General features: G+C 43.4%; 1 protein-coding gene across 3 annotated transcripts in view; it reads right to left on the bottom strand.

Annotated features, from left to right (window-relative positions):
* The window catches only part of FAM107A (family with sequence similarity 107 member A), an 83,688-nt gene that overhangs the window by 6,056 nt on the left and 63,447 nt on the right, over positions 1-14,185 (bottom strand). For all 3 annotated transcript variants that reach the window (XM_020795443.3, XM_020795444.3, XM_020795445.3), the window contains 2 exons: positions 10,756-10,930; positions 3,624-3,780 (listed from right to left, as the gene is read on the bottom strand). In XM_020795443.3, coding sequence (XP_020651102.1) covers positions 3,624-3,780; positions 10,756-10,930 — 332 coding nt within the window. The remainder of the gene's footprint in view (positions 1-3,623; positions 3,781-10,755; positions 10,931-14,185) is intronic.

Genomic DNA, 14,185 nt, shown 5'->3' on the forward strand with positions numbered 1-14,185 from the left:
TAGGTCAAGAAAGGTTCAGGGAAGGCAGGGAAAATACAGTCCAGGCAATACCAGGCAGTCCGAAGACTGTCTCCCAATCCACTCTCTAAACGCTGGGAGGAGTGAGGAAGCAGACAGGCACCCTTTTCACTGGCCAACAGTTAACTGAAAGTTCACATTTTGCACTTTCCCTGCCTCCCACGTGGGTTTTTTTCAGTTCTTAACTCAAATCTAAGTACTTAAGTCAAGTCAATATTTTCCTATGAGAGCGGTTCTTAAGTCAAAATGTTCTTAACTCGAGTCGTTCTTAAGTCAAGACCCCACTGTACTTGCCTGTCTTGCTACTGCTGGAGAAAAATTACAATTTTCATGCAACCTAACACTGAGTTTCAGTGAGAAGGAGGCACTACAACTTAACATAATTATGCCTTGCCACTAATCTATAAGCAAAGTCTTTTTTCCTGGGCTTGAAGCAAGCCCTCACCTCCTCTTTCTGTTTGTTTGCTTCTGGTTGTTTATTTGTTTCTTCCTCTCTGACTTTGAATTGGAGTAGGCATGTTCTTTCTCTGTTCCTGACCTCTCACCACATGGCTGCAATGGTGGACTGAGTCTCCCAGCATGATTGTGACTGCAATATCTTTTTAAAACTTTTTTATACTTTGATTGTAGCTGAAGATCAACTGTAAGTAAAGATGCTTCCTACTTAATCTACCTGTAAAGTGATTTTTATATACAAAGAGCTAGTCATATACAAAGAGGCTGAGGTTAGGATTTTTCGCTATTCTCCTTCACATTTCGCTGTGCTGCGGTTGTTTAAATTTTTTTGTACTTTATGGTCAGCAAAATAAAAGGAATTAACCAAAATATCTTCCAGCAGATATTGCATTTAGGAAATTACTAAAATAGGGCAGGCACCACTATTTTTATAAAGAAAAAATATATAAAAATATTTTATAAAGAAAAATAATCATAATATTCAAGATGTGTTTAGTAGGGGTTAGTAGGGGCTGAACACAGACACATTTCATTTAACTGGTATTAAGACAAGTCCTTTCTTAAAAGGCTTTAATTACAGCTTTCTAATTAAGATCACATAAGGCTGCCTCCCAGCCTTGAACTATACACTACCATATGGCTTGTCCTACAATGTGTGAAAATAACTGCAATTAGAAAAGGAGAAATCTGCCTTTATGGGAAAAAAAAAGAAAAAGAAAAATGAATATGAGAACATCCTGGTAATCATGCCTTCAGGAGATGTATACACAGATTTATTAAAAGTTTATTTAAAATCTCTATCCTGTAAGAGCACAGCAACTTTTTGGTTGTTTCTTCAGTTGGGCTAAATGAAAAGCTGCAATATACCTGTATAGGAAATACCTACAAGCTTAGAGCTCTCAGTGACTTCAGTGGGATTGGGGATTACATAAGGACAGAAACATGGTGGCTCAGCTATCTTGGCAGGAGGTTTAGAAACGCTGTGGCTGTGATCCCGCTACCTGCAGGCGGAACATGTTTAAATTTAAGGGAACGCCTGTGGAATATTCCTATGAGTACTGAGTAAAGGGAGCCGGCATATAATTGCTAGTCACAGATTAGGACACAGGACGGGATTCCCATATTTGAATTTGGAGGGCCAAGTTTAGGAATCTTAAGCTGCCCTTCCCAGTCCTGTCATTTTCAACCGAGTCACCTTCTCCCCACAAACATCTCTGTCTAAAAGGAAGAACCAACATGATAGATAAGGACTGAGTCACTCTGACTCTCCAAACTTCAAGAGTTGAGGTTGCCAACTGTTTTGTTTATCCTTGTTCCTACGTCTTTAACAACAGCCTCAATTGTAAATATCAATAGCAGAGGGAGGTGTTTATCTCATGATCACTATGGATTAAATTGCTCTTAAAAACACAGAAGTAGGCCAAACTGGGTGTGGTTGTTGTTGTTTTTTGCCTGCTCAGTTGGCAGGAAAAATTTTAGGGACATGGGTGGGTGGAAAGAGGGAGGATAGTGGTGCCAGTTCCCCATCTCGAAGTAGCAGCATCAAAAGGAGGAAAAGGAAGAAATACACACACCGGTAGCCTAAGAAAGTGCTTATTCGTGTAGACTGACTCCTTTCAAGGCAAAGTAGAGTTCAGTGTGGGCAACCAATCTGGCTGAACTATTTTAGCAGAAATGGGTGGCCAAAGTGATGCCTTTACATGTGATGACTAGTGAGAAAAAGGTAGCTCAAAATACAGTGGTGCCTCAGTAGACAGTTACCCCGCATGGCAGGTTTTTTGCTAGACACTGACTTTTTGTGATCGCTATAGCGATTCGCAAAACAGTGATTCCTATCGGGGAATTTCGCTGGACAATGTTTGGTCCCTGGTTCGCAAACCAATTTTCGCTAGACAACGATTTTGACAGCTCCCTCTGCGCTCGCAAAACGGGTGTTTTTGGGACCTAAGCTTTGCAAGACAGCTATTTAAACAGCTGATCGGCGGTTTGCAAAGTGGTTTCCCTATGGCTGATCTTCACTAGACAATGACGATTCTTCCCCATTGGAATGCATTAAACAGGTTTCAATGCATTCCAATGGGGAAATGCTTCTCGCTAGACGATGATTTCGCTAATGGAATGGATTATCATAGTCTAGCGAGGCACCACTGTATAGCATCTCTGGCCTCTTGAGGGTGTCTTCCTTCACAGACCTGCAGGCGGAATTCTTCACAATGGTTAGGACTGAGCTATTTTTGCTGCTTGAGGTGCGGGACAAGAGGCTGGCCCTTCCATAGGCCTTGACGGACAACTGAATCTTTCTTTATTACCGGCAGTGTGATCGTGTCCACCACTGTACCTGAGAGCGGCAGGATCCTTCAGGCCATGGGGGGGGGAACGTCTTTGGTCCAGAGGCAGAATGTGGAAAGATTCTGAGAAGCCACTTTCCACTCCAGAGTGGAGCTAAAGGCACTGGGCCAAAAGGCCAGTGCAAAGCAGGCAGAGCCAGATAGTCTTATCACAGCACTAGTTTAGTCATTTCTCTGCTAAGTGTAGACAAAGCATAGCTCAAGTCTACTTAAGCCTCCTCAGCAGCAATATTTGCCTGTGTTGTGAAAAAGAGCTAAACCTGTGCAACAGCTTTCTGGGCATTAAGTACATTATTGCGCCTGACCAGAGATAAAAGCAAAATCAGGTTGTGAGTTGATTGCGGAAGCCCTCGTGAGCAAAATGTCCCTCCCTCCTTCCCTCGGGCGAGGGTACAGAGGACCAATTGGTGCATAGCCTTGTCTTCTGGCACAAGAGAAAATCCAGAGAGTTCAGGACAATCAGGCAGCAAGCTACCACTCCTGTCCCTCAGCTTCTGGTCCCTCAGGTGGGTCATCTCACGATACCTCAGAGCACTGGGGTGGGTTATCTGGACCATAGCTCTGTTCGAGATATGGAGCTCCTCTGGTATCCTGCACAGATCACAGTCTTTCTCTCTCTCTCTCTCCACTTAGTCTACCAAGCAGGGTTGTATGTGGGTGAAATGATCTGAAGAACCCTTTGTGCATCACGAGTCATCACGGAATAACTAATTTTTAATCCGTCCTTTCTACTTTATTAAAATCTCTGTCCTTTGCGGTTAAAGACCTCTAATGTAATAAATCTGGGGGGTGGCTTTCTACCTGATCCAGCCTCTGCTGCCTCTTCATGAGCTCTTGTTCAAAGGGGGACTTTAACTTCTTTGCTTCTTCTTCTTCCTTCCTCTGTCGGATCAACTGGTTTCGTCGCCGATGTTCCAGGACCCGCTGCAGTTCTGGTTTGCTCTCCACTCCCAATCCTCTATGAATGTAAGGGAGAAGTATACAAATATCAATACTTTAAAAAAACCCTAAAACACATTTATAAACAACAGAGCACAACAATCCATTAAAAAAAACCCCTCTCGGACTGTCAGTCACTAAAGAAAAGCCTGCCTGAATATAAAGACATTTCCTTGCTTTCGGAAGGACAGCAAAGGTGGGGCCAGCCTGGCCCCCCCAGGGAGGGAGTTCTGATCATGTCACACTGTTAACAATGGAGCTTCCATTGAAATTGGTCAGTACAAGACTGCAGCCTAACAATCAAACTGTATGTTATAGGCAGCATGTTGTTAGAAGCAGAGATTTCTTCAATACTCATAGATGTCTGATTACAGTGGACCCTCGACTTACAGACGGCTCCACTTACAGACTTTCGAGTTACAGACTTCTCTGGCTGCAAAATTTAGGTTCAACTTGCAGCCAGAGAATCGACCTACAGACCAGAAAAAAACTCAAAATGGAACAAAAATGGCCAGTTATGGATTAATTGGCTTTCAATGCATTGTAGGTCAATGGAGCCTCGACCTACAGACTTTTCGACCTGCAGCCACCGTTCCAATACGGGTTAATTCCATAAGTCGAGGGTCCACTGTATAAAAAAGGATAAGCCTTTCACACCTCCCTTAGCTTGCAAATGAGCTTCTTTTGTTTTATGACTGGCCACTTAAGGATCAACACCGTCTTCTTTGGGCACTCACTATTCCTGAGGCATGAAACTCTGTTAGATCATGTCTCTGGGTACGCATATGCGTTCCTGGCTTTCAATGATGTGCTATCTAGAATACAGAGCTTTACCTTTAATTAGTTTCGGAACAAGAATTGCTGTGCAATGCTGCTCTTATAGAGATTTGTGTTGCACTTGACTATCTTTGAAGTTAGGTGGAGAGGCTCTCCCCTCAGGTCCTTTGGAAAAAAGTTGTCAAGACCTGCATGCTGGTAGTAGAGGGAGGCATAACAAGTGTGGCCTAAAATGGTTGGGATCAGACTATGTACACATATACATATACACCCCATTCTCTTTCCTCGACACACAAACACACCCCATATTCATGCATCTGATTCGTATGTGCAGCCCTCTTTTTTGCACATAACTGGGAAGTAAAGGAAGCAGCCTCAGGGGGAAAGAATCATATGCCTAGCTTCCCTGCTGCCAAGCAAATGCAGTTTTACTTGCTCCATCGTTTACAGGGTAGGAGCTATATAACCCGCTATTAATTAAGTTTCAATGTGCTGCTTTGTTTCAAATATGTATTTCCTAGTATTGTTTGCTTTTATATTGTACACACTGTCTTGAAATCTAACAGAAGGGGGGGTTGCAGAACATATGTTTTTGAGACATGTATGCATACAGTATATACCTTATGTACATTGAAACAGGGTTTCTGAATGGCAGGACTGTTATAACTTCAATGGTTGTGTTAATGAGGAGAAATTAGCCACCGAGGCAGCTCTCCCATTACCATATCTTCGCTGTGCTAAAGCTTCATCTGTTGAATTTCAGCAAAGTATTCCAACTTGCAAAGATACAAGACCAGCCCTGCTAGGAGAAAGCTGGGAACTTGCCGCCTGCCGGAATATCCAATTGCAGGGAAGAATGGTCTTCAATTTGTGGTTGGGTTCCCTTTCCGGATAAACCCATGTGAAAGCAGGAGGGACATGATAGGAGGGCAAAGGGAGGTATCAGCAGGAATCTCCCAGTGAAGATTCTGGCTGACCAGGCACAGCAGTTTCCTGGAAAGAAAGGAACTGGAAGCCAAAGGACCACAGATCTGCGTGAGTCCACCGCCCATGTGCGCCGGCTGATGAAAAAGATCTGGCAACCCCCTGGGTTCACGAGTCAGGAATCTTTAAATAGGATGAGACGTGTGCTCCAGAGCAAAGAAGGGACCTGAATGTTCCTCTGAAATATTTGCCCTCCCTCCGCATGATCACCTGGATAAGCACTTATGAAAGAACTGCTGTTTTAAATAATAAATAACTAGATGTTTAACTAAGTATACATGTAACGTTATTTATTAGGATTTTGTTTAGGCATCCTTCAGTCTCGAGAGACTATGGTTACGTGCTCTGTATGGAGGTCTTGGAACAGCATCTAGTGTGGCTAAGAAAGCCAATTTGAGAGTGACAGTCCCTTCCACACGGAAGACAAATACAATCTGTCCCCTGTCCAGCTCCCTGATCTTGCTGGCTTTGGGACTGCTTCTTTGCCTCAGCCTGCTGGACAAGGGTCTCTTCAAAATGGGAGAGGCCATGATGCAACGCCTGCCTCCAGGCTGAACACTCAGATGTCAAGATTTCCCATCTGTTGAGGTCCATTCCTAAGGTCTTCAGATCCCGCTTGCAGATATCCTTGTGGCGCAGCTGTGGTCTCCCTCTGAGGCGGTTTCCCTGCACTAATTCTCCATACAGGAGATCTTTTGGAATCTGACCATCAGCCATTCTCACGACATGCCCATTATTAGGATTAATCATTGTTTTAAAAAACTTATCTGGCTGGATAGCACAGTGGTTTAGGTATCTGGCTGCAAAACCAGGGACTGAGAATCGGATTCCTCACTGTGCCTCTCAGAAGAGCCAGCCTATGTAGCCTTGGGCAAGCTGTACAGTCCCAGGGTGCCCCCATGAGAAGGGAATGGTAAACTACTTCTGAGCACCCTCTACTTGTAATACATTGAAAAAGGCCACCATTAATTAAAATTATCTCCTTCCTTCGTCCAGCAGGGGGCAAAGTTTAATCAGTAAATGTTTCTCGAAGGCTTTTCTTCCTAACGTTTCGCCAGTCTCTGTGGCCGGCATCTTCAGAGGACTGGAGTAGGAACTGAGCATGTGGTGATCCTTCACTCACTGAATTTTCACGCTAAAGAAAAAGTCGTCTGTATAGTATCTGCCCTTAAGTGGACATTACAAACCCTTCTGTTTATGTATTTGTGTTTATTCGTATTTTATTGGTTTGTTGCTTGTTTACTTTTTTTTTGTTTTTTTGCCCAGAGGGTGGGGGATGGGAAAAGGATCTATGTCGTATAAGATTCCCCTAGAGTAGTGGTTTTCCATTAAGTGGGGTGGTATATAAATGCTAGAAATGAATTCTGTCTTGTTTACTGTTTTACTTACACAGCATGCAGCTGTTAGATGCTGCTAGTCATTCTTATAAGTCAGATTCAAATGGTTTTTATTGCTCTGTATTAGAGATGGGCACGAATTAAAAAAGAATCACCAGATTCATTTTAAAAATGGCTAGTTTGTTGGTTTGTATTCCCATGAATCAATGCCCCTGATGAATACAAGTTTTTCTGATTTTCAGTTGATTCATTTGGCTATCAAACAGGCCCCCAGGTATCTAGACACACCAACACTGAATGGAGGTTTCCCCTGACTCTCCTCTACAATCCCTCTACATTTGGTGAAGATTGGGTTTCCCCAAGCCAGTTGCTAAAGGGCACTTTCCTGGGGGAGACCCACTTTTTAGATGTACAACTTGGATGTCTGAACCCCAATCTTCACCAAACTTGGAGGGACTGTAGAGGAGTCAGCAGAAGCTTCTCTGTGATTTTGGTGTCTCTAGGTGCCAGGAGGGGAACTTTACTGGGGGGAGGCTCCTTGTGAGTGTGTAACTCAGACATTCAAAACCTAAACTTCATCAAACTTGCAGAGATTGTAGAGAAGAGCCAGTGGAAGCTTCTTTGCATAGATGGTCTATCTAGGCGCTTGGCTGGCCATTTTATAGGGTTTTAGAGTAAAATAAATTAATTGACAAATTGATTTATCTGAAAAAATCATAAATTCATGATTCATCACCCATGACAAATTGCAAATCAAAGTGATTCATCTTTTTTTCTGATTCGTGCCCATCTACTCTGTATCAAAGTTTGTCCTCCTCTAAAATTTTACATGCAACTTCAGTGGGTTTTATTACCCCTTCAAACACTAATGTGTTATCTGTAAAGATTCTCAGTCATCCAGGTGTGATTATCTGGAAGCTGAGTCATGGCAACTGGACTTCTTTCTTGTTAGGCTGAAACGTTTCGCTACTCATCCAAGTAGCTTCTTCAGACTGAAGAAGCTACCTGGATGAGTAGCGAACTGTTTCAGCCTAACAAGAAAAAGTCCAGTTGCCATGACTCAAATTCCAGCGAACGTGTTTTTTTAAAAAAATATGGAAAGATGCAAACCAGCATGCAATCAAAAACAAAGGTGGCCTGAGATACATATCTGAAAAACACTTGAATGTGATAAATAGAGGAGAGTTTTTTTTTTCTGCTGTCCTTTCTACTGTCACAACCCACTGCATATATCACAGGGTTGCATACAACATATATCACAGGGTTGTCAGAGAACAGTGGCCACAGCTCTATTTGGGTGTAAATTAAGCAAACAAATAGAATGGCATAATCAGGAGTGCTCCTAACTGCACTGAATAAACTGCAGCACTATAGCACTATGTCAGAAAGGAGTGGAACAGCTTGCAAAAGGTGCAGGATGGACTGCATTCTTCCATGCAGTCGCTGGAAAACAGGGTGAACTAAACTGCACCAAAAGTGAACCAAATAGCAAGGTATATGCTTGTCTAACCACCCCCTAAGTCTCATTCTCTATGTTTTACTCACTTATTGAGGCATGCTTACATTGTCTTTAGTTTAACAGAATATCAATACAGTAGCTAATTGAACTGGATTTTAATAGAGTAATTGCATTTTTTAAAATTCAGACCTTTTTTTTTTTTTTAAAAAGACATTTTTAAAGCTACACTGATTTTAATCTTATGGGTCACTGGGGGTCTCAGTTGTGGGAGGATATAAATAAAATAAAATACATAATTTATATGTTTAATTTATATAAACTAATCATTGAAATAAACAATTCAACATAAATGTATTTAGGAATTAGTGTTTTTTAAAGAGAATAATTAGTTTTAGAAGGAAGACATTGCCTATAGGTCACTCTATAGGTAACATCACACTGTAATGCTGGCCAGCTGTGCCTCCTTGTGATTAATTCAGGAACCCAGGAGAGCATCTTCAAGGTAAATGGCGGCACCTGCATTGATCCTGTCTGCCTGTATCTGCCCTGCTGATAACCGAAAGGTCACTCTCTAAGGGTGTCCAGACAAACATCACTTCAAAGACCACCCACAGCCATGCAGATCGTTCATCTTAAATTATGGCAAGCCAAAGGCCTTCTGTGGCTGATGACCAATGGCACAGAGGCAGGCCATCTTCTCAATCTCGACTGATCAAATCTGCAACCTAGTGTTGCACAATCACGGAAGAGAGATGACAGGCCTGTGTGCAATCGGGTGCTTCTATCCACTGGGGGGGTGGGGTGGGAAGTTAGTTAAAATAGGCAGCAGAAGATTAGAACAGGAAAACGGGCAAAGGAAACATCTACCTGTCCTACTTCATAATGTTACGGGGTACCATTCAAAGTAACTTCAGGATCAAGAATTCAGGAATCCGGATCTCTCAGTCACACGACAGTCATCTCAGATGTTGTTGCTGTCATGTGCTGTCAAGTCAGAACCGACTTATAGCGACTAGAGATAGGCAGGGACTGCTGGTTCTTCTGCCAGTTTGCTTATTGGCTGGACAGGTGTTTGACACTTTAAAGCCCTGGCCCCTCCAGTTGGTACAGCCGCCTGGCTTCTCTGCCCTGCCTCCTCTGGGTGCTGCCTCTGAGTGGATGCCTGCCAGAGGTGGCAGGGCTTGGAAGTGCCAGACATCTGTTTGGCTAATAAATGAATGGACAGGAATTGCCAAACCGGCGGTTCATGTCCATCTCTAATAACGACCCTAACAGGGCTTTTTCAAGGTGTGATATTTTAAGGAATGTGTTTTACCACACCCACAGTGTGTTTCCATGGCTCAGCGGGGATTTGAACGCAGGCCTCCTGAGTCCTAGTCCATCACTCTATCCGGTACACCACACTGGCTATCCTGTCTTGGATAGGAGTTCTCAACCTGTTGCCCACCAGACGTTGGACTTCCTGGAAGCTCAGACAGCGTGGCAAAGGTTACTGCTATAAAAACCTCTCCCATTCAAAGGCCAGGCCAATGGTCCACCCAGCCCTGTGCTGTTTATTCTAAAGGGCAGCAGCTCTCCAGAGTCTCAGCCAGAGGGTTTCTCTAGCTAAGCCATGTGACTGGCATGGGACGGAACCAGACAGCTTCTCCTTGCTTGCTAGCTAGCTTATTTATTCATTTGTTTACTTTACTTGTTTATTTTATACATACATCCTACCTTTCCCTCTTACAGGAAACCAAGACAGCCTACAATATTATGCTTGTCCTCTACCACTGGGCAATCCTTCAACTTAGCGTTTATCCAAAAAAAAAAAAAAAAAAAAAAAAAGGTTCCCACATATCAGGGGTGATGAATATCTGGTCCTCCAGATGCTGAACCCTAATTCTCATCAGGTTTCACCAATGGCCAAGTTGCCTGAGACTGATGGAAACTGGGATCCAACAACACCTTGAAGTTCACAGGTTCGCAAGCCATTTATATTTTTCTCTAGCATGGAACGAGTGCGCCCTTCCCTATTAAAAAGCATGTTCCTAGTTCTCATGGCCCTGCAGAAAGACCTGGAAAGCTGGAAGCAATTTCTGAAGTGGGCTCTCATATTGGGGCGTAATTACCAAGGGACTGCTTCAAGAAATGCTCGATATCATTACCTCACACAGCTCCACACCTTCCGTGATGACTCCTGGCCTCTGTTCTGCACCCATTTTCAAGATAGTTTACATCCTCCCCCCCACCCCCAAAATTTACACTTTTTGCCCTGATAAAAGCAAATATTCTTCAATCAAGGGCAAAAAGAACACACCTTAGTTGTTGCAAGGGGAAACACATTGTGCAGGGCCAGAGGTGCAATTCTGCATCTGCCTTCTCTCGTAGGTCATAACTCTCTATACATCTCGAGACAGAACAGTACAAAACAAACATGTCACCATTTTCCCCATACCTTTTGTGATTCATAAGCAGTTCTCTGTGAAGCTCTTGGTGGCTTTTCGAGGCTCTTACAGGATTGAGGAGTTTTTTTGGTTTGATAAGGTCAGGGTTTCCATCAATGTAGTCCGGATGAGCCATGATACTCCCAAGATCAGGCCTTTCTCTCTGTATTTCAGAATACATGGATGCTGGTAGGAGAGAGAGGGGAGAGAAAGGAAGAGAATGAGAGCAGCCCTCTTGCTTAATAGCAGCAACTAACAACGACAACAGCAGCATTTCCAAAGGCAAAAACCAAATCTGTAGCCTTCAGATATTCAACTCATTTACACATTTCTTCCTGTTCCTGATCAAAGGAAGCAATCTGCAATGAGTGCTCCCTACAAGCCACTCCAGTTCTTCCTTTCAGTGGTCCAGGAAGACTAACTAAATAACACTTCATGCTTTGACTTGGGGAAGGGGGTGGTGGTGGTCATTTGAAGTCTTTTATGTCTCAGGAGGAAACACAAAACTCAATATGAAGTGTTACTGATTTGTTTCTGCCACATACACAATGGCCAGACTGATCTGTGTGACTGAGCTTCTTCATGAGAAGAGTAAGATCCTGAGGGGTGCAGGCTCCCAACTCAAATGGTAGAGCTCTATATTTTCAACTGGGCTAAGCAAACTTCAGGAGAGCGTGGGATGTGGTTTTCTGCCTCCTGAAAATTCTACAGGCACATCAGCCCCCCAAATGAAACCGAACGTACATTAATACCAATAAGTCTCCTCCTCCTCATTCTCGTCATCATCTTAGAACTGTAGAATCCGAAGGGACCTTATGGATCATTGAGTCTAGCCTGTCAGGGAGCACAGTGCGGAATCAAACTCCCAAATTCTGGTTCCCCAGCCAGACACCTAAACCCACTGAGTTATCCAACAGTTCCTGATCATGTCCAATTTTTAAAATCCCCCCTTTTGGGGAGGCTGAAACAAAGTGGAGGAGGAGGAGAATCCTGTTTCTTATTTTAAAGGAGAATCATGGCTTCTAAGATGGCTTCTCCAAAGTGAGAGCACCCAGAAGGCATGCCAGGGGTACAGGAGCCATGCAAACAAGTATGTGGGCCATGTTTTCTATTTGTTGAAACAGAATTGAACTCCATCTCCACCAGTTGGGGAAAGTCTGTGACCACTGGAGCTTGTGGTCCTGGTTCCATTTTGTTGCCCAGGTGCAAACAGTGCACAGATAGCTTCACAGCCTCTGAACTCCCTCCCTAGCATTCTCGGTCTTTAAAGGCAACTTGGAGGCTGGCTACATGGATTGGCTGTCGGGAGTGATGCTGAGGCAGGCTAGTGCCTCTCTTAATAGATGGTAGACAACACCTTGGCTAGAGTGCACTGGCCTGCTCTCCGGAGCATTCCTACCAAAGTTCACTCTAATTTTCACCCCCCTTCGCAACTCCACCCCCCCTACCTGGGTTTCCACCATGACCCAGAACCAAAGGGGTTGGAAACACCCGCTGTGGGGGTGTGGAGGAGGAACACTGCACGGAAGAGGGCGTATCAGAGCACACTTGTGCAGCTTAGAGGCAACCTTGGTTCCTATCTGAATGTTTCTGGCCCCTGTCAAGGGGCTTCTACTTTTCTTATGCTGGCTGGACTGGTACCAACATCTGGGATGGCTGGAACTGATCCAAAACAAACCTTCCTCTTTCAATTTGCCAGTATCGTCAAGTAGTTTAGTAAACAAGCCACTTCAGGATACTAGCAAATTAATCATTTCCCCTGCTCAGCAGAGGGCAGGAGAAATGAAAAAAAAGTTTTTACTGTGTGTTGACTATTACTGATACACTACATCAGTTATAAAATAAAAATAACAATATTTGCCTTGCCTTGCTTCTAAAGTAGCTCAAGAAACCACCCACAATCAAATTCACAGCAGTGGGTTTGGCTGCAGGCAGTTCGTCAACCAGTCATTTAAGAGAATGCAAATAAATGATATTTAATTTTTTAAATAACTGATGTAGCAATAATCTAGATACAGTCAAAACTTGTTTTCACTTGCCCTGCCCTCTGCTGAGCAGGAGAAGCGATTAATTTGCCAATTTCCTGAAGTGGCTTACTTATTAAGCCACTTCATGATACTAGCAGGAATTGTTTCCATATGAATGGCCAGGCTTGATTAGATCAAGACCCGTTGTTCCCCAGCAGCCCACACTAGCTCACTCCTGCTGCTAGTGTAGTCGTAACACTGGACTACTCAGTCGTTCTAATTGAGGATACCTTCAAATGGAAATCACTTTATGTCATTGGGTTCTGCTTCTCACTCACACACACTCCTTCACACTTTAGTATTTCAGGCCCCCCATTCCCTAAAAGACCCCACGTGGTCATCCTATCTCCAGATATTGCTGGATTGCAACTCCCATAATCCCTCACCATTAGTTAGGTTGGCTAGAGTTGATGGGAGAACATCATCATGGAACTTCAGAGCTGGAAGAGATCCCAGAGGTCATTGAGTCCAGCCCTTGTTAAAGAAGCACAGTGAGGAAATCAAATCCTCAACTTCTGGCTCCATAAGCAGATTCCTAAACCATTAAGCTACAACATCTGGAGGGCCAGAATACCCTAGGCTGAGTTTAAGTTGAATTCAATTTCTCTGCCTTCTGATTGCTCACTGACTTTTGCTGTAGGAAAAAAATGTTTAAAGCTGAAAGCTGAGAAAAAGCAAGGCAGGATAAAGTTAATGATGATTAGATAACTTTCCAGAATATTTACAGATTGTAAACAGGGGTGAGGGAGTGAAGATTGAATTTACAGTGTTGAACAGGTTACCATTTCACGCTAACGTGACCTGTAGTATCCCACTAGTATGTAGGGGGTAAAAACAGGAGAAAATCATGTCAAAATTGATTACGTCAGTGTAATTGGGGTGAAAAGTTCAGTGCTTCAATTAAATGTCAGAGAAATAGTGGGCCCAGTGACTCCTTTCACCAAATAATTTTTTTACAAGGAACAGAAACTGTTCCTGACAATAAGGGGTGAGTGGGAACAGGTTGTTTACCTATGCTACCCTTCTTTTCATTCAGCAACATGCGTATCTATAAAACATCTTTGCTTTACACAATGCAATGGACGGCTCCTGCTTACCTCAGGACTGTTTGGTTCTATAATTTGGACTGTTCCTTTGAATAACTCCTTCCTTTGAGCTATGAAGCTTTTTTCAGGTGGGGCCCACCCCGTTTCTACTATTATCTCGGTAGCTTTCAAAGCTCAAACAGTCTGCCTGCTACATGGAGAAGTAATTAATTCTACAGCCATCGGCTAGAAAGTGCGAGGGGACTATGACCTGTGAAGACTTTGTACTCAAGCTTGCGCAGTGATGAACTGCAGCCTCCCAGACACAGACCCTCATTTGTAAGAATGGGAACATTATATTTACCTTGTAATTTTTTTATTTGAGAAAG

Source organism: Pogona vitticeps, chromosome 2 (assembly GCF_051106095.1).
Source record: "Pogona vitticeps strain Pit_001003342236 chromosome 2, PviZW2.1, whole genome shotgun sequence".
NCBI lineage: Eukaryota > Metazoa > Chordata > Lepidosauria > Squamata > Agamidae > Pogona > Pogona vitticeps.